The following is a 25,543-nucleotide window of genomic DNA, read 5'->3' as shown; positions in this document are numbered from 1 at the left end:
GTTTCTCCCTCTTCTTATAAGGATACCAGCTCTACTGTATTAGGGTTCCACCCTTAGTACCTAATTTAACTTTAATCATCTCCTTAAATGACCTATCTGTAACTTCAGTCACATGAGGGTGGGGGTGAAGAGGGATTAGAGCTTCCACATATGCATTTGTGGAGGACACAATTCAGTCTGTAACACCAAGGATATCTAATAATGAGATTAGAACCTCTCATTTCTATAACCTTTACTTCAAAATGATCCTAATTTTAGTGTTTCCTAGTTGTTTCTTGAAAAGCCTAATCCTTAGCCTGCTTCATCTTCAGAGATAACATAAGGAAACAAAGTCATGCAGGAACTTATTATGGTATGCTCTTTTGAGTTACTTACCTGCTTTTAACAAGCAAGAGTGTGCCCTTTTAAGTTTCAGATACTCAATTTAAAGGCTCTTTACCAAAGATCCTGTAGAAAGAATTCTGAAATATGAACTTGAATAAAAGTTCTTTCTCTGCTATTTCTAAACGGTGCTCTCAAATAATGAAGTCAGTGTATATTGAAGGAACAGGATGTCTATTTTTGCCTTAAAGCTGAATAACACAAAGCCATATTCTGAAATGAGACCCCTTGCATGATGATTGTTCTACAGGGATTATCCAAGGTGCTGCCTCAAGAATCCAGAATATCTTAAGAACAGAGGCCATTCATTTCCTAAGGGAAAAAGAACCTTTGGGTACATCATTCCAAGAGATTCTTTATCAACTATTTTTAGGTATTCCATCTTTCACTGACTACACAGGCTTTTTAAATTTTATTTTGCCAAGTGGTATATCATTTCCTAGTCTTTTAAATATATAAATACAATACAGAAGTGTTAGATAATTTAAGGGTACAAAGATTGATCCCCAAGGATTATGTTAGTCTTACTCAGAACAAGCTCACTACAAACAAAATGCTACATCAAGAATTAGTTTTAAAAGATTTACTGACAGAGCAGAATAAAGTAACTTTTCCCATTAATTTAACCTTATTTCACTTCCATCCTTTCTTCAGTTATATCATAGTAGAGTAATCAGATACTGTACTTTGTATAAATTCATTTTTATATTAAATGTTGTATATCACATCAGGAAAAAGAACATAGTAAAGATGAAATAAAAATGTGCTTTTGGGACTTCCGGTCAAGATGGCAGCGTAGGTAAATGTGGTATTGCCTCCTCCCATAACCACATCAAAATTACAACTAAACCACACAACAACCATCATTCAGAACCGCCTGACATTAAGCTGAATGGAAGTCCTACAACTACAAAATTAAAGCAGCAACCACACTGAGACTGATAGGAGGGGTGGGGCGAAGGTGCATTCGGGCTGGTCCCACACCTACGTGTGGGAGATAAAAATCAGGAGGGGCCCTGGCCAGTTTGGCTCAGCGGTTAGAGTGTCGGCCTGCGGTCCGGAGAGACCCAGGTTCGGTTCCCGCTAAGGGCACGTACTTCGGTTGCAGTTTGTCCCCGGCCCTGGTTGGTCGTGCGGGTGGCAGCCACTCGATGTGTCCCTTCACGTCGATGTTTCTCCCTCTCTCTCCCTCCCACTCTATCTGTACAAAAAATGGAAAAATGTCCTCGGGTGAGGATAAAAAAAAAAATCAGGAGGGACACCTCGGCTGGGAAGGTCCTCCCTGAGGAGTGAGAGGTCCCCATCCCACACCAGGCGCCCAGCTCAGGGTCCCAATGCCAGAAGACAAGTCCCCATAACTTCTGGCTGTAAAACCAGCGGGAACTGAGGCTGAGGGAGGCTGCGGCTGCGGTAGCCCGACAGATCCTCTTAAAGGGCCTGGGCACAGACTTAACTCAGACTTGCTCCCTCTAAGCTCGGAGGGGAGGCAGCTTGAGGAGCACTAGAGAACAGGAAAGAACTGAGTTGTCTGGCCTCAGGACAAGGACTAGAGGGGCAGCTTTTCTCCTGGACAGGTGCTTTGTTCCTTTGGTGAGCCCTTCCTCCACAGGGCAGGCAGACTGCTGCCATATCTGGGACTCCAGCAAACTGGCTCACACTGTTTGTCCCACCCTGGTGATTCCCTAAGGCCCGCCCCACCCAACTTTCAGGCCCACCCAAGCTGTTTCCAAAGGCTTTACTATAGGATTGGCCTGTCTTGGATCCTGTTTCAGTTTCCTAAAATCTCTCAAACAAGCAGCATCTCGTCTCAGCAAGCCCCATACCTCTCGTTAAGTGGCGCCCAGGCCTGGCGCTAGAAGCAACCAGCCTTGGTTCACAACTAGGCTTTTCCTGGATACCTCCAAGCCCAGCACAAGAGGCAGCCATATGCAGATCACTTTGCAGCTTATGCCGGGTGGCCCTGGATAGAGCACAGGCCGTGGCTAACCTTGCCCCAGAGCCAGCACATCCAGTGGACAGCTTCCGACCACATAAAAAAAACACCACCTAACCACCTCCACAAGTGACACACTCAATGAGTGGACTTAGTACGTACCAGAGCCCTGCTGAAGTAAGTCTTGATCTGTGTGGTGGGCCCCTGCACAGCTGATCCTCCAAAGGAGACAGAGGCCAGTGGCTGGTGGGCACAGCCAGTCCTTGCAGCTGATCAGCCAGAGTAAATCCCTCCCATTGGCATACCAACAGCAATCAAGACTCAAATACAACAGAAGGGTATACAGTCCACACTAGGGAGTCCACCTCGGGGGCCCAGCTGGGGTGATCAGGGAGACTGTGCCATTGGATCTACGGGACACCTACAATAGTAGGCCACACTAGGAAGCCCAGGAGACTAGGAAGCAACTCTACCTAATACATAGAAACAATCACAGGGAAGCAGCCAAAATGAGGAGACAAAGAAACATGTCCCATATGAAATAAAAGTACAAAACTCTAGGAAAAGAACTAAACAAAATGGAGAAAAGCAATCAATCAAATGCAGAGTTCAAAACACAGGTTATAAGGTTGCTTAAGGAACTTGGTGAGACATTCAAGGGACTTAGTGAGACCTTTAAGGAACTTAAGGAGACCTCCAAGGAACTTAGTGAGAACATCAACAACATAAAAAAAGGCCAGTCAGGCCCTGGCCGGTTTGGCTCAGCAGTTATAGCGTCAACCTGTGGTCCAGAGAGACCCAGGTTCGGTTCCCACTAATGGCACGTACCTCGGTTGCAGTTTGTCCCCGGCCCCGGTTGGGGTCATGTGGGTGGCAGCCAGTCGATGTGTCTTTCTCTCTCTCTTCCTCCCTCTCCCTCTCGCTCTCAATCTATCTGAAGATGGATGCAAAAGTGTCCTCAGGTAAGGATTAAAAAGAAAAAAGAAAAAAAGGACCAGTCAGAAATGAAGGAGGCACTAACTGAAATAAAGAATAATTTACAGGGAATCAATAGTAGAGTAGGTAAAGCCAAGAAGCCAACCATCGATTTGGAATATAAGGAAGCAGAAAACACCCAACCAGAACAGCCAAAAGAAAAAAGAATCCAAAAAAATGAGGATAGTGTAAGGAGCCTCTGGGACAACGTCAAGCGTGCCAACATTCGCATCTTGGGGGTGCCAGAAGAAGGGAGAGAACAAGAAATCGAAAACCTATTTGATGATCTCACTTATTTGTGGAATATAATGAACATAACAGTCTGAGGAATGGGGTAGTCCCAGAGACGTGGAAGTAGGGTACAGACTGACAACCCTCAAAAGAGGGGGTGGTGAGGGAGAGATAAACCACAGAACTTATATCATGTATGCATGAACAATGGACATGGACAACAAAGCTGGGGGCAGGGCCCTGGCCGGTTTGGCTCAGCGGTTGGAGCGTCGGCCTGCGGTACAGAGAGACCCGGGTTCGGTTCCCGCTAAGGGCACATACCTTGGTTGCAGTTTGTCCCCGGCCCTGGTTGGTCGTGCGGGTGGCAGCCACTCGATGTGTCCCTTCACATCGATGTCTCTCTCTCTCTCTCTCTCTTCCTCTCTCTCCCTCCCATTCTATCTGAACAAAAAATGGAAAAATGTCCTCGGGTGAAGATAAAAAAAAAAAAAAAAAAAAAAGCTGGGGGGGGGGGGGGGGGGGGGGGAAATGGGGGGGAGAAACATCTGTAACAAAAATAAATAAATAAATGCAAGCAGATTTTTTCAACTGAAAAAAAAAAGAAGAAGAAAACCTATTTGAAACAATAATGATAGAAAACTTCCCTAACTTGGTGAAGAAAATAGTCATACCAGTCCAGGAAACACAGAGAGTCCCAAACAAGTTGAACCCAAAGAGGTCCACACCAAGACACATCATCAAAATGCCAAAGGTTAAAGACAAAGAGAGAATCTTTAAAGCAGCGAGAGAAAAGCAGTCCATTACCTACAAAGGAGCTCCCATAAGACTCTCAGTTGATTTCTCAAGAGAAACTCTGCAGGACGGAAAGAAGTGGCAAGAGATATTCAAGGTGATGAAACGTAAGGACCTACAACCAAGATTACTCTATCCTGCAAAGCTATCATTTAGAATCAATGGACATATCGAGAGTTTCCCAGACAAGAAAAAGCTAAGAGACTTCATCATCACCAAACCAGTATTATATGAAATGTTGAAGGGTCTTCTTGAAGGCAAAGAAGAACAAAAATAGGAACAATAAAATGGCAATCAATACATATCTATCAACAACTGAATCTACAAACAATATAAGCAAGAAGAACAGAAACAGACTCATAGATACAAAGAACTTTTTGTTGCTTGCCAGATGGGTGGGGACTGGGGGGATGGGTGAAAAAGATGAAGGAATTAAGAAGTACAAATTGGTTGTTAGACTGATGAACCTCAGAGGGAAGGGGGGGAGGGCAGGATGAGATAAACCAAAGAACTTCTATGCATATATGTATAACCAACGGACACCGACAATAGTGTAGGGAAGGCAGGAGGGGGGCGAGATTGGGGAGGAGGGGGTCAATGGCGAAAAAAGGGAGAAACATCTATAATACATTCAACGATAAAGATGAGTTAAAAAAATAAATAAAAATGTGTTTTCAAAAATTATAATGTTTTAGTACTTTTCAACTAAAAATGGAACACAGACACAAAAATGAAAAATAAAAAGATGAAACACCCATCCCACACCCCAATGGTGAGAGAAGGGCCACAGCAACAACACATCGGCTAACTTTCACTGAGGATACACCAACGAGAAATGTGGGTGCCCGGCATTGAGTGTGGGAATTATTCCATTTCCCCAGGCTTATGTTTCCATAAGGACGCTTCATCAGGTAGAGACCCTTTACTCTAGCAGACCAGTATCCCACACCTAGTGTCTTTCCAAACCTCTAAGTCCCCACTTTGTAAGACTGAAGGTCAAACAAGAGAAGGGAACTAAACAACCACTAGCAGCTGCCTCAGAGTGCAGGGCTCTGACCCACACCTCAGTGGAGCGCCTGCCCTGGGGAGAAGGACCAGGTGGCTTTCCCTCAAGAAGGGTGCCCCAGAGACAGCACATTCCTTCCTACCTACCAACAAGAGCCTAGTGTAGGAAGTCATGGTGGTTTATAGCAGCCAGCCAGCCGAAGTAGGGGCGCACTCCAGACCTGGCCAGCGCCAAGCAGGATGACATGACAATACCACTCTCTTCAAGGTCCTTATGACTACTGGGTGGGGGAGACAAACACAAGACAAGATTATCTGAAAGTACCTCCTTACACTAAGTGCTCCTAAATAAAAATAGATGGTGCAGAATCACATGAGGGAGACCCAGTGAGCTGGGGAAGAAGAGGTGGTGGTAGTCGATTTTTAGTACACAAGTCATTCTCAATAGAAATAACTTTGACATTAGTAGTCAGGAATCAGGGTAAGTCACAAAAGCCTATTAAACTAACAGGGAAGGTAACATAACATTAGGATAGCAAATTCATGATGTTCGTCGTAACTATTACACTCATGAAGCATTAATAAACCTTTAATGAATGCAGTAGTGGATGCATTCCTCAAAGTCATCCCAAAACAGCTAAATGATCGAGATAACTAGCTAGTATCACTATCCTTGTTTATCACCTCACTCTCTGCCTCCAGCCTTGTCCTACTCACCAATCTCATTATGGGGACAGAGACCCTGCACACAGCATCTACACCTGTCAGACAATGGCCCTCCTCCACAGCTCCCCTCTCCCCTGGACTAAATGCTGATCCTAGGAAGGCACATATGACCCTATGGAATCCACTCCACCATCCCACCCTCTTTGCCCCTTCTGCTCCACACACATGGACCTCCATGAGGCTCCTCCTATAGGAGTCATTTGCCTTGGGGCCTCTCCACCTGCAAAACCCTCCACTCAAGATAAACTTCCCAGAAATCCAATTTCTCATCTTGATGTAAATATCCCTTCTCAGGAAGGCCTTTCTTGGTCACCCTCGTGAACAGTGCAGTCTCCCCACCCAAATGTACACATGCATTCTCCCTACCACTCTTTATTTTTCTCAATGGTACTTATCACAGTATAATATTCCACATATTTTAATTCATATTATATCTCCTTCCCCTACTACAATGTATGCCTGTGACAGTAGAAATTTCTGTTTACAGCTAAAATTTCTCAACACATATTTGAAAGCAATGATGAATCAACTATCCATCTCTAGCTCAAACCTTCCCCAAATTCCAGACATGCATATCAACACCTTAACATGGTGGCCTCATACACATCACAATTAATGTGTTCAGATGAGTTCTTCCTTGAATAAATGTACTGTGCTTTCCCTCAAATCCTGCCTTCCCCTTCTCGTCCCCATGTCAACTCCGTATATGCACATCTCAAAACCTAAGATTCAGTTCTTGATCTTTCCATGTCTTCCTCCCAAAGCATCTAGGTCATCAGCAAATCTCCTGGGTTCCCTCTGGAACACCTCAGAGCCATCACTCTCACCTCCCCCCAATAGCCACTGCCCTAGATCCAGCTACCACTTCTCACCCAGTAGCGCCTGCCTCCTAACTGGTCTTGCTGGGTTCACTCTTGCCTCTCTCTGTGCATCTTTTTATTATTTTTCAATCCTCATCTGAAGATATTTTTCCATTTATTTTCAGACAGAGTGAGAAGGAGAGAGAGAAAGAGAGAGAGAAAGAGAGAAGTATCAAAGCAAGAGAGACACCAAATGGTTGCTTCCCACACGACCCCGACCAGGGCCAGGGACTGAACCGCAACCAAGGTACATGCCCTTGACCGGAATCAAACCTGCAACTCTGTGGTCTGAAGGTCGACGCTCTAACTGCTGAGCTAAACCGGCCAGGGAGAAAATTAGTGCATCTTTAAGGACATAAATGGTCAAAGCAGCAAAAGCTCCAGTGGATCTTCTTCACATTTAGAATAGAAACCAAAGATCCTCCAGGCCTGGCCAGGCCTGAGGTAGCTTTTTTGGCCTGTCTCCTACAACGTACCCACCCTCTCTCATTGCAAGACTCACCAGGCCAATCCCTCCTGTGCCCCTGGCCCAGCTAACCCATCTGCTTGGGCTGTTTTCTCCCGAGGCACATGGAAAGCTCTTCTTGTCACTCAATAATTTGCCTGCCCTCAGGTATTTTCTAACCACCAACCTAAAGTCACCTCCCAACAGTCCTAACCTTCCTCCCTCAACCAGTTGTTAAAAGAAAGCAAATGGAGCACTGGCCGGTTTTGCTCAGTGGTTAGAGCGTCGGCCTGCAGTACAGAGAAACCCCGGTTCGGTTCCCACTAAGTGCGCATACCTCCGTTGCAGTTTGTCCCCGGCCCTGGTTGGTCGTGCAGGTGGCAGCCACTCGATGTGTCCATTTCATGTCGATGTTTCTCTCTCTCTCTTCCTCTCTCTCCCTCCCACTCTATCTGAACAAAAAATGGAAAAATGTCCTCGGGTGAGGATAAAATAGAAAAGAAAGCAAATGGAGCCCTGCCCGGTGTGGGTCAGTTGGTTGAACATCATTCCATGCACCTAGAGGTCGCTGCAGGTTAGATTCCCTATAAGGACACATGCTCAGGTTGGTGGCTTGTTCCCCAGTCCGGGGCGTGCAGGAGGCAGCTGATCAATGTTTCTCACACTAATGTTTCTATCTCTCTCTCCCTTCCTCTCTCTCTAAAAAACCAATAAACACATATTTTTTTAAAAAGAAAACAAATGGATAGAGATGACCAACATCTACATGCCAGGTACCACCCCAGAGAGCAGGTCATCTGTAAGAGAGAAGACACTTAAATCAAGAGCAGCAGATAAAACAGCCTTTCCAACATGGGTCTAAACCACTGACCCCATATTTGGGGCCTCTGAGAAGCAGGTGCTATGACAGGATTAGACATGTGAGAGATTTATGAGAGAACAATGGAGAGGAAGGTGGAGGAGGCTGGAGAGTTGTATGAGGTGATACAAGTGGATCCTTGTGTAAAGGAGGGGAAAGGAGGGCAGGTAGGGCAGAAAGTCTTAAGAGTCCAGGCAGCTCTAAGAAGTTTTAGGCCAATGTGGAGTCCTTGAGCTAAAGTCCCCTCGGGGTCACAGCCTCCAGAAAACAAGCAAGCTTTTTTATTCCTGCAATGGGAAGCATGGCCTCAGTGTGAAGGTCTATGGACATAGAGCTCAGCTGGTGAGGCTATAGGTAGATCATGGCCACATGGGGGCCAGAATAACCTGCTAGAATAGACTTCAGTCTTCCAGTTCACACCAGTGGGGCTTCTCCAGCTCAGCCAGAACTCCAAAGCACACTCATCTCAATCTGTTTTCTTCCTGGTAGTTTAGAGTAACAAACACCATGTCCTAGTATAATAACAGCTCCTTGAAGCACAGATCAGTCCTGCTGATGGCTTCCCTGAATTTGAAAAACTGTTATCCAAAGGTTAAGTATTCAACCAGTTACAGAGGATTCTTGATTAAAAACTGAGAATAAACACCATGTGTAATTTTTACTTTTATTAACATTCATTAAAATGCCTAAAATGTGTTAGGTGCTGAGGCTATACAGAAGAAATCAAAACTTCCTCTTAAAATGCTTCCGGTGGCCCTGTTGTGGCTAAGTGATTAGAGCATCGACCCACACACCCAAGGGTCATGAGTTTGATTCGTGGTCAAGGGCCTATACCTGGGTTGCAGTTTCCATCCCCACTCCCAGTAAGGATGCGAGCAAGAGGCGACCAACCAATGTGTCTCTCTCAGATAGATGTTTCTCTCCCTTCCCTTCCCTCCCACCCTTCCACTCTCTCTAAAAATCAATGGAAAAAAACATCCTTAAGTAAGGATTAACATACATACATGCATACATACATAAAAATGCTTCCTGTGAAGTGGCAAAAAACAGACAAGCAAACAGATACAATATTGTAATAAATCCTACAAGAGTAATATAATGAGTGTTAAAGGGACACAGAACAGCAGGCACCTAACTCTGGGGACTGGGGTGTTCTTAGTGAAAGGCAGAGCTTTAAACTTAAGTCTTAAAAGCAGAAATTCAACAGGCACAGAATCGGTGGCAATGAATGGCATGCAAAGTTTTAGTATATTAAAATTGTAATCATAGAATTGATTCTTTTAAAAACCTGTAAATCAAAATTTTGTAAAGAGAAAATTACACTTGGGTGATTTACTATGAAAAGAAAAACTCTAAAAGAGAATATTCTTGAATTGTGAATAATAGATTTTCCTAAAGTGGTATATACAAACAATTAGTAGGCATAAATTTTAAAGGTTTTCAAACATGTTTTATAAGTTGAAATATCTGACTGCCCTTACATGTGTACAGAAATCCTTATTATATTGGCAACAGCTTAAAAATATGTTTCGAAAAATTTAAGTTCTATTAGAGTTGCATGGACTACCAGATAACAAGAAAAATCTGAGATGTCCTCAATTACAGCAGGCAGAGGGGTGGGAGGAAAAGACAAGAGAGGTTCATTAGTTGGAAACAAAAGATGCTTACATCCCTGAATTTATGTTGAAACTTCTAATTTACTTCTAGGTGGCTATTTCCACCATTATCTAGAGAGAATAACCAAATAGCTGACCACCCTTACACATGAACTTTCTGGGCTATCATCCACAACCAATCCAAAAGAGCAAACACTTCTTTCTGAACTATGCACCCATCCCAGAACTAGCCCTGCTTCACCTTCTCCCATCCACTTTATCTACAACCAATGTAAATTCTTTCAAAACAACTTACATCTTTCTTCCCCAACCTCACTGTATAAAAGAGCCCCTTCAGTCCCAGGATGATGAACATGCTTGTCTTCCTCATCTCGTCCTGCTGCTGGTGGTTCACAGTGCATGCCCTAAGACCTGGTCCTTTTTCTGGCCAGCATGTGGCTCAATAAATCCTTTCTTTCAGAAAAGCTCTTAGCTGCAAAGGTTACTCTTTACCACAGTTCTCAAAGGTTTTGGACTCAGGACTCCTTCATACTCTTAAAAGCTATTAAGGATCCCAAAGAGCTCTTCTTTGAGTGGGTTATATACAATGTTTAACCATATTGGAAATTAATGAAAATTTTAAAATATTTAATTCACTAAAACATTTTAATTAAAAACCTACATATTAACATAAATATTTTTAATGAAAAAATAATAGGTTTCCGCCCTGGCCAGTTTGGCTCAGCGGTTGGATCCTTGGCCTGCAGACCAAAGAGTCCCGGGTTCAGTTGCCGCTAGGGGCATGTACCAAAAAATAATAATAATAATAGGTTTCCAAAGCCAAAAACATTTAGTGAGTACCGGTATTGTGGTAGGCAGTTAGACAGATATGAGCAGAGCAAGGATGATGGGCCAGGTACAGAAGGTCACCAGGGTGACCCTTCCTCCCCTGGCATATTGCTGGTCATGGGGTATGGACCTCCTTTCCTCCCTAGAGATAACATTTAGGCCTCAGTTGTATTTCAGCTCGGGCCCAGAAAAGCAGCAAAACCAGACAAGCAACACCAAGCCAAGGCTGACCTCAGGACCAGCTGCACTGAATAATGACCCCCTGCCCTGGTGCTGACCAATTAATGGAGACCCTGATCCTGAATGGACACAGTGGAAAAGCTGATGAATATTCTATTAAGCTCTTCCCCTGGGACCTTCCCTAAAATCTCCACCCTTAAACCCTTAGGATGAAGGACCCAGCAAGGGAGGAGGCCTATATCTTTCTCTACCTCCCCCTCCCCATCTCCCCTGGCATGTCACCTTTAACTTCCCCACTTCTAAGCTCCAAGGGCCCTTCCTTTACCTCTATAATTTGTTTCATAAGCCCATTTCTTCTACAAATTATTTCTTCTACCTCTAATTTTTCAAATAAATGTTCTCTTATACTATAAGACTTATAGTTTGAGTCTTTGCTCTGAATTCTTTCCTAGCCAGAACTCAAGTACTGAACCCAGTAAAGTTGCTGAACCCAGGTCTGGTCTGACCCCACAGGTCTAACACCAGGTGCTTGCTGCCCCCAACAATATTGTTTTACTTTTACAAGTCTCTTTAATATCTGGCTTCATAGAAGTTAATTACATTCTCTTTTCTGCTTCAGTATTCCACCTGTTGCAAAATGTGACTTTGGTTAAAGTTTATGAAGCAAATTCAGCCTCCCAGAGAGATGTGTTGGAAAAGGGAGGAATATTTCAGTAGCTTCTTCTGATCATTGTGGACGTCCTTCTTTGACACTGCACCAACATTAGGCAAGTGGTAGTTTGTTGTGCGTGTTTTCTTAAAGTGGTAGTTTCTTTTCTTTTTTTTAATCTTTATTGTTGAGTGCATCACAGATGTTCCTCATTTTTCCCCCATTAACCCCCTCCTCCTCACTCCCACCCCCCTCCCGCCTTTTCCCACACTATTGTCTGTGTCCATTGGTTATGTATATAAGTGCTTTGGTTTATTTCTTCCCATCCCTCACAACCACTTTCCCTTTGAGGTTTGTCAGTCTAGCAATGAATTTGTACTTCTTAATCCCTTCACCTTTTTCACCCATTCTCCCATCCCCCCTCCCATCTGACAACCAACAAAATGTTCTCTGTATCTATGAGAATGTTTCTGTTCTGCCTGTTCATCTTGTTTGTAGATTCCATTGTCAATAGATATGTATTCACTGCCATTTTGTTTATTCATATATTTTATCTTTTTCTTCAAAAAGATCCTTCATCACTTCATATAATAACGGTTTGGTGGTGATGAACTCCTTTAGCTTTTCCTTGTCTGGGAAACTCTTTATATGGCCATCAATTCTAAATGATAGCTTTGCAGGATAGAGTAATCTTGGTTATAGGTTCTTGCTTTTCATCACTCTGAATATTTCTTGCCACTCCCTTCTGGCCTGCAAAGTTTCTTTTGAGAAATCAGCTGACAGTCTTATGGGAACTCCCTTGTAGGTAACTAACTGCTTTCCTCTTGCTGCTTTTAAGATTCTTTGTCTTCAACCTTCTGTATTTTGATGATGATGTGTCTTGGTGTGGGCCTCTTGGGGTTCATCTTGTTTGGGACTCTCTGTGCTTCCTGGACTTGAATGTCTGTTTCCTTCACAAAATTAGGAAACTTTTCTGCCATTATTGTTTCAAACAGGTTTTCGATTTCTTGTTCTCTCTCTTCTCCTTCTGGCACCCCCAAGATGCGAATGCTGGCATGCTTGAAGTTGTCTCAGAGGATCCTTACACTATCCTCATTTTTTTGGATTCTTTTTGCTGTTCTGATTGGGTGTTTTTTGCTTCCTTATATTCCAAATCGATGGTTTGCTTTTTGGATTTACGTACTGTACTATTGAATCTGTGTAAATTATTCTTTATTTCAGTTAATGCCTCCTTCATTTCTAACTGTGCATCCATCATTTCTGACTGGTCCTTTTTTATGCTCTTGAGGCCCTCCCTAAGTTCACTGAGGTTCTCACTAAGTTCATTGAGCATCCTTATAAGCAGTATTTTGAACTCAGCATCTGTTAGGTTGCTTATCTCCATTTCGCATTGTTCTTTTCTTGGGGTTTTGTTCTGTTCTTTCATTTGGGACCTGTTTCTTTGTCTCCTCATTTTGGCTGCCTCCCTGTGTTTGTTTCTGTGTATTATTTAACAAGAGGTATGGGGCTAGCTGAGACCATATGCTGCTTGTTTGAAAGACTTTAGGAAAACCTGAAGCAGGATCCAAGACAGGACAATCCTATGGTTAAGCAAGTGGCAACAGCTTGGGTAGGCCTGCAAGTTGGGTGGGGCGGGGCCTCAGGGAATCACCAGGGTGTAGCAACCAGCGTGAGCCAGGTTGCTGGAGTCCTAGATATGGAGACTGTCTGCTGCCCCAGGGAAGGGCTCACCAAAGGAACAAAGGCCTCTGACAGCACGTTTGTCCTGGAGAAAGCCACCTCTCCAGCCCTTGCTCCAGTGCCAAACAGCTCAGTTCTTCCCTGAATGTCTCTGGCAGCCCATCGAGCTGCCTCCCCTCCAAGCTTAGAGAGAGTGAGTCTGATAAGTCCGTGCGCGGGCCCTTTAAGGAGCTGCCTGGGGTTCCAGCCGCCTCAGCCTCCCTGAGCCTCAGTTCCCGCTGGTTTTTCCAGCCAGAAGTGATGGGGACTTCTCTTCCTGGCACTGGAACCCTGAGCAGGGTGTCTGGTGTGGGACAGGGACCCCTCAGTTCTCAGGGAGGACCTTCCCAGCCGAGGTGTCCTCCTGATTTTTATCCACCACACGTGGGTGTGGGACCAGCCCGTAGCGCCTCCACTCCTCCTACCAGTCTCGATGTGGCTGCTGCTTTAATTCCGTAGTTGTAGGACTTCCATTCAGCTTGATTTCAGGTGTTTTCGAATGACGGTTGTTCTGTAGTTTAGTTGTAACTTTGATGTGGTTGTGGGAAGACTGATACCACATTTACCTATGCCGCCATCTTGGAAATGTTTACCTAAAGTGGCAGTTTCTTAAAGAACAGTTTCTAGGTAGACTCTGTAACCATAGTACTTTTCATATTATTACATTATAATTCACTGGTCTATCTTTTGAATGGATCTTTTTACCCTGCAAAAATTTGTAACATGATTTTCATTGATCATTTGAAAAACAGAGGTTCAAAGACTTATGCAGATCTTTCAAATGCTAACACATTTCATTATATAATATTTAAAAATTCATATTCATTAATATTGCCATTTATCTCATCAAAAAACTGCTATGTATTGCCCTGGACGGTTTTGCTCAGCGGTTAGAGCATCAGCCTGCAGACCAGAGAGTCCGGGGTTCAGTTCCCACTAAGGGCACGTACCTTGGTTGCAGTTTGTCCCCTCCCAGGCTGGGGTTGTGTGGGTGGCAACCAGTCAATGTGTCTCTCTGACATTGATGTTTCTCTCTCTCTCCCTCCTGCTCTATCTGAGGATAAATGCAAAAATGTCCTCAGGTAAGGATAAAAAAAAAAAAAAGTTGGTAAGTAATGGGAAGTTGTCATGTTCATGGTAGCAGATAAAAGTTTTTAAATTTTTAATTTTTGCTTGAAAGCACAAATATTATCATTGGCCATAAATTCTGACAGTTGTTCTCCATTTATTTTCGAGAAAATGTCCACCAAATACTCAAGTATGAATAACTGTAGTTTGTCTGCCACCCATTTTTTCAAGTAAAAATGGCATTCCACAGCAGAAGTGGCTAGTTTACTTTGCAACTCAAGCAGCACACCTGCTGTTCCTCAAAGAGGTGCTATACCTTTCCTTCTGGAAGGAATGCTCTTCCCACTTCCTCATGCAGACGGTTAGAAAAAGGAGTACTCAAGGGCCAAGATTTGCCCTGGCCAGTTTGGCTCAGTGGTTGAGTGTTGGCCTGTGGACCAGAGTCCTGGGTTCGGTTCCCACTAGGGGCACGTATCACAAAAAAAAAGAAAAAGGGGGGCCAAGATTTAAGAAAATTAATTTTTACTGCTTCTTCAAGGTGTAGGACATGTTTAAGTGGAAGTGACACCCCCTTTTTCCACTGCAAGTGGAAGGTGATAAAGAATGCAGTTGGATCCCTTGCTTCAAATCATGCTAAGGTACCAGCAGTTTTACCCATCACTGCTTTTGAACCATCACAGTATAAACAGGGAAAACAGAAATGACATTTTAGAATTATTATGAAAATAGTTTTCCCTCATAGGCCCCAGAAAGGGTCAAAGGGACCCCCGAGGTCTGTGAATCAGGATTTGGGAACTACTGGCAGATTAGAGGCCACTGCCTCTGTGGAGAGGTCATGGGTAGGAGGAAGACTCACTGGATCTTATCTGTCCTTAGAATTGTTTCTTTTCTCTGCAATGTGTATCCGCATTACCTTTTAATACAACATTTTGCAGAGCCTTATGATCAATGGAGAAACAGAGCTAAATCAGACCTTCGAAAGCCAAAACATTACCTGGCACCCAGCAGGCTCGCAATCATTACTGAATGAATGAATATACTACATAAAAACAAACACACACAAAAAAAGAAAAAGTGGCAAGAACTCCAAAAGAGGGGGCAAGGGTGGTGAGAAAGTAGCTACATTGTGAGACGATCAGGAAAGGCTCAAAATAAGAAGGCATTTGGGCTGGGCTTTGACATAGATGAATAGAGTTTAGACATGAGAACTTTAATTTACCACAAAATATTTAGGAAGCACAACAAAAGTTTATTGATGTGAAGGCAATGTCAGTCTGTCATTTTAAAAACCAAGAATTGTATCACAAATTTTAGAAACTAAAGACATTTTAATAGGGGGAAAAGCTTTGTGAAAGAAGTCATTTCCTTATAACTACACATGGAGCTTTTCCCCTTTTCCTTTCACACTATCGAGGCTGGGGCTCCTGCATTATCAGAATGCAGGAAAACCAAAAACTCAAGTTAAAGCTAGGGAACAGATCTATTAACCAGAATAAAGAAACAGGAGTGGGACAAATGTAGCCTATTGTGTAGAGATTTCCTCTCTAAACTACAGCAGACCACTAAAACAAAAAACAAATCTTACACCATTGTCCACATTTTTAAATCAGTTCAGAAGCAACACACCCAAGACACTGTACAGTACCCAAATTAGTTGTGGTACTGCTAAGGTAATTTGGTACAATACTAGGTAAAGCACAGTATTTGCGGGGGGGGGGGAATTTTTAAGTCAGTTGATACCTCTAATAACCTCATTTTCATCCAAGGACATTCTAATATGCTTTGAAGAACCACACTATGTGAATTCTTCTGAGTGTGTTCATGGGGGGTGGGGTAGGGATCTGAGAAGAGTGGGCTTCTGTGCAGTTTCACCCTGCATCCCCATCTTAATTTGAGGTAATCCCTAAGGCAACAAGGGTCTTTCTTAGAAAGTCAAGGAGCAAGACCACAGCTGTGCTTTGTTTCCCTCTTCAGAATCCATAACAAAGAGTAAGCAAACCTGCCCTATAGGTAGAAATCAGAGCATTCTAAGACAAGAACTTTCTCTGAGCACCAACCCCAACTACAACCGGTGGATGACAAGCCAGTGAGGATGCTGGAGAACAAGGCCACACATGAGTTATAACAAAGGAAGGAGCATACTTTCAACTAGTCACTGTTGGTGTACAGGTTGTGGGGAAGTAGTGCCGGATTTTCCAGATTGTTCAGGTACCTACCACTCACTACCAGCTTCCATATAGGCAGCATTTTACCTGTTTAGTTTCCTCTTCTCGCCAATCTGTCTAGCACAGTGTCAACTCTAACTTTTAAGCAATGTCTCATTCAGACAAATGTGAGCACCGTGAAATGATCTTACTTGACATTACTCTGAATTAGAAGTTTACCCCCCCAAAAGTGGGGGAGGGGGGCATGGCACAGGACAAAAGTGTATCCCACTTTTTACTTCTACTTGATCAAAATATTAAAATAATGACAATGAAACTAAATTCAGTTGCTTTAGGACTGTGCTTCAATAATAATACCTTCCTTTAATTATATAAATAAAACCTTACCAGTTTCAAAGCACTTCCACATATACTATCTGACTAAATCTGCACAAGAACTATTGGACATCAATAAGGCAGGTGTTCACCTCTTTTTACAGCTTATCAAACCCAAGTTAAGAGATGTTATAATTCAGCCCTGGCAGGTTTGACTCAGTGGTTACCGTGTTGGCCCTCACACTGAAGGTTTCGGGTTTGATTCTGGTTCAAGGGCACAAACCTGGGTTGCAGGTTCAATCACCAGCCCAGTTGAGGCGAATGCAGAAGGCAACCAATCAATGTGTCTCTCTCACATCGATGTTTCACACACTCTCCCCCCTCCCTTCCACTCTAAAAAAAAAATGAAAAAATGAAAAAAATATCATCTGGGTGAGGATCAACAAAAATAAATAAACAAACAGACATTATAATTCAGTGGAGAGTCAGGGACACTTACCAGATGTCAGCTACTGTGTGAAGATGCCAAAAATCTGCCTAAGATACAGTCCCTATCACAAAACATCTCTAACTACAATAGGGAGGAGGCCCCATGTCAACAACAATCACAACACAAACTAAAGAAGCCAGCATCAAAGGGTGGAAGCACCCTGGGAGCAAGGCCAAACATGACTGTACCCAAGTAATCACTGACCTATTTGGGCCAAAAGAAAGGTGTCAGGCCAGTCGAAGAGCTGGGATAGAAGCCAGGGCTCCTGTCTCCTTGGCTGCAGCTTCATTCTGCTGTCCCTTCCCTTTAACATGTTGTTCACCTCCATTCTCAGCTTAAGCTACATTTCCAGATTCCTCGCCACTTATATATAATCTTATATCCTTTACTTATGTATAAATCCTCCACATATGTCTAAAATGACAACAGTATAAATAGAGTCAATAAACAAGAGGCATTACTTTCACTCAAGCACTTTGTGTGTGTTCTGTCATACAAATTATTAAATTATTTGAGGAAAGGATCCAACATTACCTGTCAACTCCTAGAAAGTACTAAAACATACAACAACGAAAAAAAAAAACAAGAAATTTAGGGAATGAATACACTGGCACAGAAATTAGGAGCAATCTGCAAAAACATATTTCAAATGCATAAACTCTAAACTGCATTGACATGATTTTCCCTGGATGAAAAGCTGTAACAAATTCAAGACAGTGGCTTCTGTCAAAACCATTTCTAATTGGAGTTTTTCAGACTTTCCAAGGGCATCTAATCACCAAGAATTCTCGAATCCACCCATTTCTTATTGCACTTCCATTAAAAATACATCCTACATATCACAGAACTTGAAGATTTGCATCTTGAAATAAAAACAATTGCAAGTAGATGTTGTATTATCTGTTAAACAAAGATAACAGCACCCACCTCCCTAAGGTTGCAGAGGATTAAATGAATTAGTACAAGCCAGTGCATATTTATTAGATGGTAGTAAGAATGCACTACTCCAATCACAGCAAAACATAGCAACCTGAAACCTACAGTAAGAATATTAAGACTATGCAAACATGGATTCTAAAAGCTGAAAAAGTATTTACATTTTAGAAACAAAGTTAGACACTAGATGCCTTTCTTACTGCGCAAAAACTTTCTCTTTGAGCAATGACATCAAACAGAACATTAGGACACAGGTTTGGGGAGCAATAACCTCCAAATGGGTAATGCCACCCACCGCCACTGAAGAGGAATTACTCAAGTCTATTTTTTAACAAGCAAAGAACCACTTATTAGACTTTTTTTTATTTTTAAAAATTCTGTAAAGGGGCTAACAACCTCCTTGTAAATGCCTCCAGAAAGGGAGGTGCTCTTTTAAAGCTGGTTTTACAGGGGAGGAAACTGAGGCACACAGGCGGAGATGGGTTCACAGGTCCGCACCCAGGTGGGCGGCAGCTGCCCGGGTAGAGCCGCGCTCGTGAAGCCCAGACCTGCGGCCTCGGGCTGAGACAACCACCGCCTACTGCTGAGACAGTCACTCCCATCCAGGTTCACGCGCCTGAGGTCAAACAACCTACCCAACCAGCCCGCCGGGCACCCAAAGGTCCGGGCTCCGGGACGAGAAGCCGAGAGGGGCCCGGTGTGAGGGACCAGGCAAGCTCCCGGGGTGACCGCCAGGCAAGGCGGGAGGGGTCTCCGGTGAGGGGCGGGGCAGGGTTCCCCGGTGCGAGAAGCATGGCGGGGGTTTCCTGGGTCCGGGATGAGAGCCTGCGGAGCCCCGCGGCCGGGCCGCTCACCTTCCGACAGCTCCAGCTCCAGCTCGGCCAGGCTCTCCCGCACTTCGGCGGGCAGCGGCACCGGCTCCAGCGGGCACCCGCGGTCGGCCATGGCCCCCTTGCTTGCTCGGGCCGCACCCCGCGATTGCCGGGACGGCTCGAGCCCGAGTGGGTCCGGGGTCAGGGTCGGGTCCGGGTCCGAGAACTGGCGCGGGAGGCGGCTACGTCGCTTCCCCTCAGCCCGGAGACCGGCATCGGCCCGGCGGGCAGCGGGGACGACAGTGCAGGGGCGCAGCCCGAGCGGCTCCGCACCGGCGCGGGTGCAAGCGCGGGCACGTTAGCAGGCGGCTCCTCAAGCGCCGCCGCCGCCCCGCGCGTCCCCGACAGCTCGGAGGGCCCTACACTGGAGCGCGCGTGCGCGATGGGACGGGCGGGAGGGGAGTGCGCGTGCGCATCAGGTCGCAGGCGGGGCTGGGAGCCTCGGGCCCGCCCAGCAACACTAATGACTGGCTCCCATTGGCCTCGACGATGCGGCGAGGTCGCTCCGAGCTTCCATTGGGAGAGGCGGGAGAGCGTTACTCCCGGGAGGCTCTGCGCCGGCCCGTAGCTTTGTGATCTGAGCCCTCGAAAGGCAGTGGGGGCGGACAAGTCCCTGGAACAAGGGTCTTAGGCTGGGGTGGCCCCTACACCTCGTCCTGTGCAGAACAAACCTGTTTTCTTGCTGTCACTTGGTCGTAGGGAACTTCCCATGAGACCACAGATGTGGACTGAACGAGACAGTAAAGTAGAAAATTCAGCACCCCGAAGACCACTCACTCTGGTCAATTACTTAACGCCTTCTGGATCTGTTCAAGCCCAGTTTTGTATATACTTGATCTGGACTGAATACTCCACTATCCCCAATTCACATGTTGAAATCCTATCTCCCAGTGTGATGGTGTTAGAAGGTAGGAGCTTTGGGAGGTAACTGGGATCAGATGAGGTCGTGAGGGTAGAGCCCTCATGAATGAGATTTGTGCCCACCTAGGAATCAGGAGAGAGCTTGCTTACCCTCTCTGCTGTCCTCCATATGAACATAAGTTTTCAACCCAGAAAAGGGGCTTCAGCAGAAGCCTCCAGAACTGAGAAAAATATATTTCTGTTGTTTATACACCACCCCAGGTTTGTGGTATTATAACATACTGTTTCGTTTTAAATGGAGTGCTGTTTACATCCAGTTGTATGACTTATGTATAGGCTATCTCCTCCCACAACAAGACTTGTACTTTATATGGATCCACAAGCACAGCGTCTGTCTCAGGTGCAATCGTAAGAGGTTTATATTCAGGCTCCCTTATCACTTTTTTCTCGATACCAATTAGAAAAGGTGATCAGTTGAATTTCAGCTACCAGAGACAGCAGTACACCTTCACTACCTTATCTTAGGGTCTTTGTTTAGACATCATAATATCATTTTGATCCATTACTTTAAAGATGTCATAGTAACTGGTCCTAGTGAGCAGGAAGTGGTAAGTACCCTAGAAGCCTTAGTAAAGTGAGTGCTGGATGGTGAGAGAAATCCATGAAAGATCAGGGGCCGGCCACTTTGGCAAAGTATCTAGGGGTCGAGTAGTCTATGGAATGTCAGGGTATCCCTTCTAAAGTAAAAGACAAGGAGCTACATACTGCACTGCCTAAAACCAAAAAAGACTCAACACTTAGCTTGTTTGGATTTTGGATACAACCATATTTGGGGGTGATATTCCAGTCTATTTACTGAGGACGCTGTAGGCTGTTAGTTTCAAGTGAGACCTGGACAGTAAGTTTCAATGATGCTTAAAGTTCCTTTGAAGTTAAGGACATGGATGGCACCCCAGTATAAAGCCCCATTAGGACAGACTTCAGGGGCCTTGACGCAAAGCTTTGCCTCCTGCTCATTCTCCATTTGAGAAACATCTGACCTACTCCTCAGTCTTGGGAGAAACCAAACTCCTACCCATGGGATACCAAGCACTATGCAACTCAAACTGCCAACGTACACTGGGTGCTGTCTGATCACCATCAACCAGAAGGAGCACATCTACTGGATAGTAGAAAGCCTACCTTCTGAAGACTCATTCGTGGTGCCGTTTCTCCCACAGCCACAGTGTATCAGCCTGGGAACCCAAAGGGTAAAGTCAGAAATGGTCCCTCTTAAAGGAGTTTTTGATTCCCATCCTATGACTTTGGGCTCTGCTGTCTCGAGGGAGAATGGCTTCCACCAGATATGACAATGGTCCCTTTAAACGAATTGAGACTCATCTAAACCAGCAAGCAATAATAGAGTTACTGTACTGGTCAGTGAGATTGATCCCAATTACCAAGGGGAAACTGGCTGGCTGGCACACGAGGACAGGAAAATCTGTACCAGTAATCTATTGTTTCACTGGGCACCTCTTGGTACTTAGTATTTCCAAGTAAAAGAAAATTCTCTAAAAACAAGACTATTGTCTCAAATCTTACAGAAAGGAAAACTTTAAGTTAACCACCCAGCCAAAGTGCTTACTAAGGTTCAGAAACAAGGACCAAGTGATGGAAGAAGGAGGTGATAAACATCAAATGGGGCCATGTGACTACTTATGGAAGCAGAGACGTAGCACTTTTTACTTTAGTGCCTGCCTTGGACACCCCCTTTCAGGTCACCTATTTTGTATGCCAGGCTAGGGTGTATGAATTGTATAAATCAGTCCTGAAGGAGTAGATGGCACCATTGAGATATAACACCTTGGGGGCCTTGGAGAGAGGGTGAAGAATATTTGCCTCGCATCAAGCAGGTACACTAAATTACATTCTGGTAAATAAATCCAGGCAGTTCAATTCAGCCTGCCTGCTGTACTCAAGCTGCCAACTGCTGCAAGGATTTCAGTTTCAGCAAATCAGGTAAAAGAGGCACAGAACTCAGGGGAAAAGATGAGAAGATTCTAAACAGTGACCTCATAGCAGTATCAGCTAATATGCAGAAAATGCAGACATGGACTAGTGTTGCAGGTTGAAAGAAAAAGCTATCACCGAAATAAAAGTGACTTAGGAAAAGTTTTTATATTAAAACCTGAGCCCAGCAGAATAAATGTCATGTTCAAAAGTCCTAAAAAAACACTGAGATGCTTATAAATATACTTGTATAGATTTCTGGATAAAGGATACTTGGCTAGATATCAGGTGGTACAAGTGCGTATCAGTAAAAGGTAAAAAGATTATAGGATCATAGTTTTGAGAAGTAGTACAGAGTGGCCGCCTTGTACAGAAGTAAAATGAAAAACCAAAATGAAGCAACAGGCAAGTGTCTCACTAGGTGAAAAGTACTTCTTGAATTCCATTGAAAATTTCTGACTTAAAGGAATTTAACATAAATTCTAAGTCTGTGTTTTTTGTTTTTCCAGTGATAAAAGCAAACTGAGTAAAAATAAAAAACAACACAAGGGCTATTGACAAATAAAATAGTGCTTTAATTATATTCTCTTTTTGTTTTTCTTTTGTGTTTTTATTTTTAAACCAAGTTTTTATCTGTACACTTTAAGAAAATAAAACAACAGGGAGCCATTCTCTGCTATCCATTTTGGAGGCAGGCAGGGTGGCTCTGCCAACATGCAAAGAAACGAGCAGGTGCCTGTCACTCATGAGCACACACATTACCTCATGAAGGTAAGGAGCTAAAACATACTGAAATTACATAAAAAATACTCATTTGGCATTATAGCAATGCACAAGGTGAGAACACTTAACGGCACTCTGGGGCTGGCATCTTGGGCACATTGAGGAAATCGGGCTCAGTACGCCATGCCACACCACAAGCTTTCCTTAGAAAAAGGAAAAAGTGAATCTTTTCCTCAAGTAGAACTGCCACAGGTAGGAGCCACAAGGACTTTATTCATTGTTTAATCTTCTGGCGGCAGGATTTCTTTGAAGTGGAATCTAAATAAAAAGGAAAATGATGTTGTAATTTGTTAGAAGGCTTCACATGTCTTTTAAGAAGAATTTCACAATTTAGAAACACTGCCACTGAATGTCTTAATTTTGTAAAAACATGACTAAATAATTCAAATATATAGTGATTTAAATTATGGTGATTAAAAAATCATATCCTGGCTGAAACAATCTTTACGTTTTCTATGAATGTGAGAGAAAGGACAAAAAGCCCAGTGAGTAATTAAGTCATACTGATCCGGACATGTCTTGATGAAGTACACTGGTGAGACATGGTTAGCAGACGTGATCAGAGCTAGATATACAGTCATTCTTCTGATTCTGTTAATGACAGCTAATTATTAGGACTCAAAGTAACAACAATTACTAAGCTGAGTGCTAAGTCTTTCCCACATTATTTTACATTCCTACAGTACACATACATTATTTTTAAAAACTAAATTAGAGGAGGACTTTTACCTGGTGGTAACCCCCCTAGTCTTTGCTGGATCCTTTCTAAATGGTGAATATATTCTGTCAAAGAATGTTCTGGATCTTCAGAAGCAGTCAGGGATCTTTCTGATCTTGAATTTGGAGATGGACTGGACCTTCATACAAACAAACCCAGAAACAAACAACAAAAGAGTTGAACACAATAGATGGTGAATGCAGTGAGCACACAGAAAATGGTGCTGGGTCCTCGGAATGGACACCCTGTGGAAATAAGATAAACAAGACGGCTCTTTCCTTTGTATCTTTTCATTACCACAAAAGAAAAAAGGCTTTTTAAAAAGTGGTACATGGTGTTTAGAAAACCAACTTCTATATAATGTCTCAGAGTTACAATGAGTAAAAACTATTATACAATATTTTATTCACTAAATCTTTGTGGATTATGTATCTGCACCCTAAGGATCCATCCCTGCACCCTGAACATCGACATGTGTATGTTGGCTGCCCTTTTACCAGGTCTTCCACTGGGACTACGGAAGTCCATTGTGTCACTCCTCATGTTCTCTTCAGGGCAGGCAATATGTCTTACAGAGAAAAGGCCTTGGCCACCATTTGTTCTCTCCATAAATATTACCAACTAGGGCACTACAGCCATCAGGCAGAATCCCTGCCCTCCCCAAATAAAGCAGGGCTCTAAAGCCCTCAGGGATTCACAGTGGTGCATTCCCTGCCTTGCTCTGGGGCCCAGCTAAAGCCAAACTTTCTAAATACGTTTCTTTGAGGAACCACATACGCTGGTGAGACATGGTTAGCAGAGGTGATCAGAGCTAGATGTACAGTGGTGCCTGACGCTTATGTATCTTGTTTCTCCTATCAGGATGGTACTCCAGAATTCCTTACCTCATAAAATGCAACTTAAAGAGAGATGTCATTGTCAACCAGAGACACAGGGCAAAAAAGGAAATGAGAGCATTTACCTCCTGCTAGCTAACAGCACAGGGAATGATTGGTTTTATTCCGACAGAAGTAGAACGTGCCCATTTTAGAACAGAGAAAAGCACACCCAGAGAGAAAGGAGAGGACACACCTACACAATTCTTAAATACCCACAAAAACACAAACTGAACTTTTCTATACACTTTGAGGATATGTTTCAAATATTAGAAAAGTCACAACTGAAACAAATAAATGAATCTAGAATTCCACATTCTAGCATTTGAATGGGATTATTATTTTAATAGGATTATTTGCATGGTTAAACCTGAAGAAATGAAAACATAAATCCCATCCTTCATAAGTAACACTTGGACGAGAAATCTCATGGTCAGGAAAGTAGGGTATAAACTGTGATAACCCCCTGATGAGTCAGCAGCATAGGCTGGGGCTTAGAAAAGCTGGGAAATCTCAGGGGTTGTCAGTGACTGGCTTTGAGGCAGGGTCATTCCTTCTACTTTACAGGGAACCAAACAAGAGATCTGAAATAAACATCCCACACACACAGCTTCAGGCAGACCCAACCTCTGGGCTCCATAGGCTCCACCTGCTTTATTACTAGGGGCTCTGTCTTACCAAGGTCAGGGAACTAGCAAGGTCAGACTCACATGTCTGGCTTAGTGGCAGAAAAACACACCCACCATCTTCCTTGAAGTCCGAATGGCACCAACCCCTAAATGAAGCTCCAGTGGCCCCATCCTTCCGATTCTGCCAGAGGCTCTATCAAAGAGTAAGCCTTTTCAGTGACAAGACTGGCAGCTGGCCAGCAGGTAGAAGTGGACCCCAGGGTGCCTTGGAACATTTGCTGATCCTCCTCTGGGCCCTGTACTGGTAAAAGGAGCCTTGGAGCACAACTTGGTCATTTCTGTGCACAGCCAAGCCCAGAGGAGGCAGTTACAAACTGTAGATTGCTTGTACTTGCAGACAGGTTGCCAAAAGCCAGTCGTGGACAGTATTTGACACTGGCTTGCATTAGAGAACCTGCTAGGAGGCCTGAAACCTGCACACCAAGTGGCCAGCTTCAGACAGCATCAAAGCAGGATCCAACAAGCTTCACATTTTTCTTTTCTTATTTTTTATTTTCCTTTTCTATTTTTTCTGTTGTTGCTTTTTTTTCTTCACACTTTTCCTTTATATTTCTCATTTCTCTCTTTCCTTTTCAAATTCTAT

General features: G+C 43.8%; 1 protein-coding gene across 5 annotated transcripts in view; it reads right to left on the bottom strand.

Annotated features, from left to right (window-relative positions):
- The window catches only part of LOC118617119 (disco-interacting protein 2 homolog A), a 275,837-nt gene that overhangs the window by 132,524 nt on the left and 117,770 nt on the right, over positions 1 to 25,543 (bottom strand). For 2 of the 5 annotated variants that reach the window (XM_036242744.1, XM_036242745.1), the window contains exon 1: positions 19,028 to 19,118. In XM_036242744.1, coding sequence (XP_036098637.1) covers positions 19,028 to 19,118 — 91 coding nt within the window. Of the gene's footprint in view, positions 1 to 19,027; positions 19,119 to 22,516; positions 22,937 to 23,407; positions 23,536 to 25,543 lie in introns of those variants that run through there. The other 3 variants (XM_036242746.1, XM_036242747.1, XM_036242743.1) reach the window with 3 other exon arrangements.

The sequence above is a fragment of the Molossus molossus genome, unplaced genomic scaffold (assembly GCF_014108415.1).
Source record: "Molossus molossus isolate mMolMol1 unplaced genomic scaffold, mMolMol1.p scaffold_m16_p_5, whole genome shotgun sequence".
Classification (NCBI taxonomy): Eukaryota; Metazoa; Chordata; class Mammalia; order Chiroptera; family Molossidae; genus Molossus; species Molossus molossus.
This window is presented reverse-complemented; position numbering and strand designations above follow the sequence as displayed.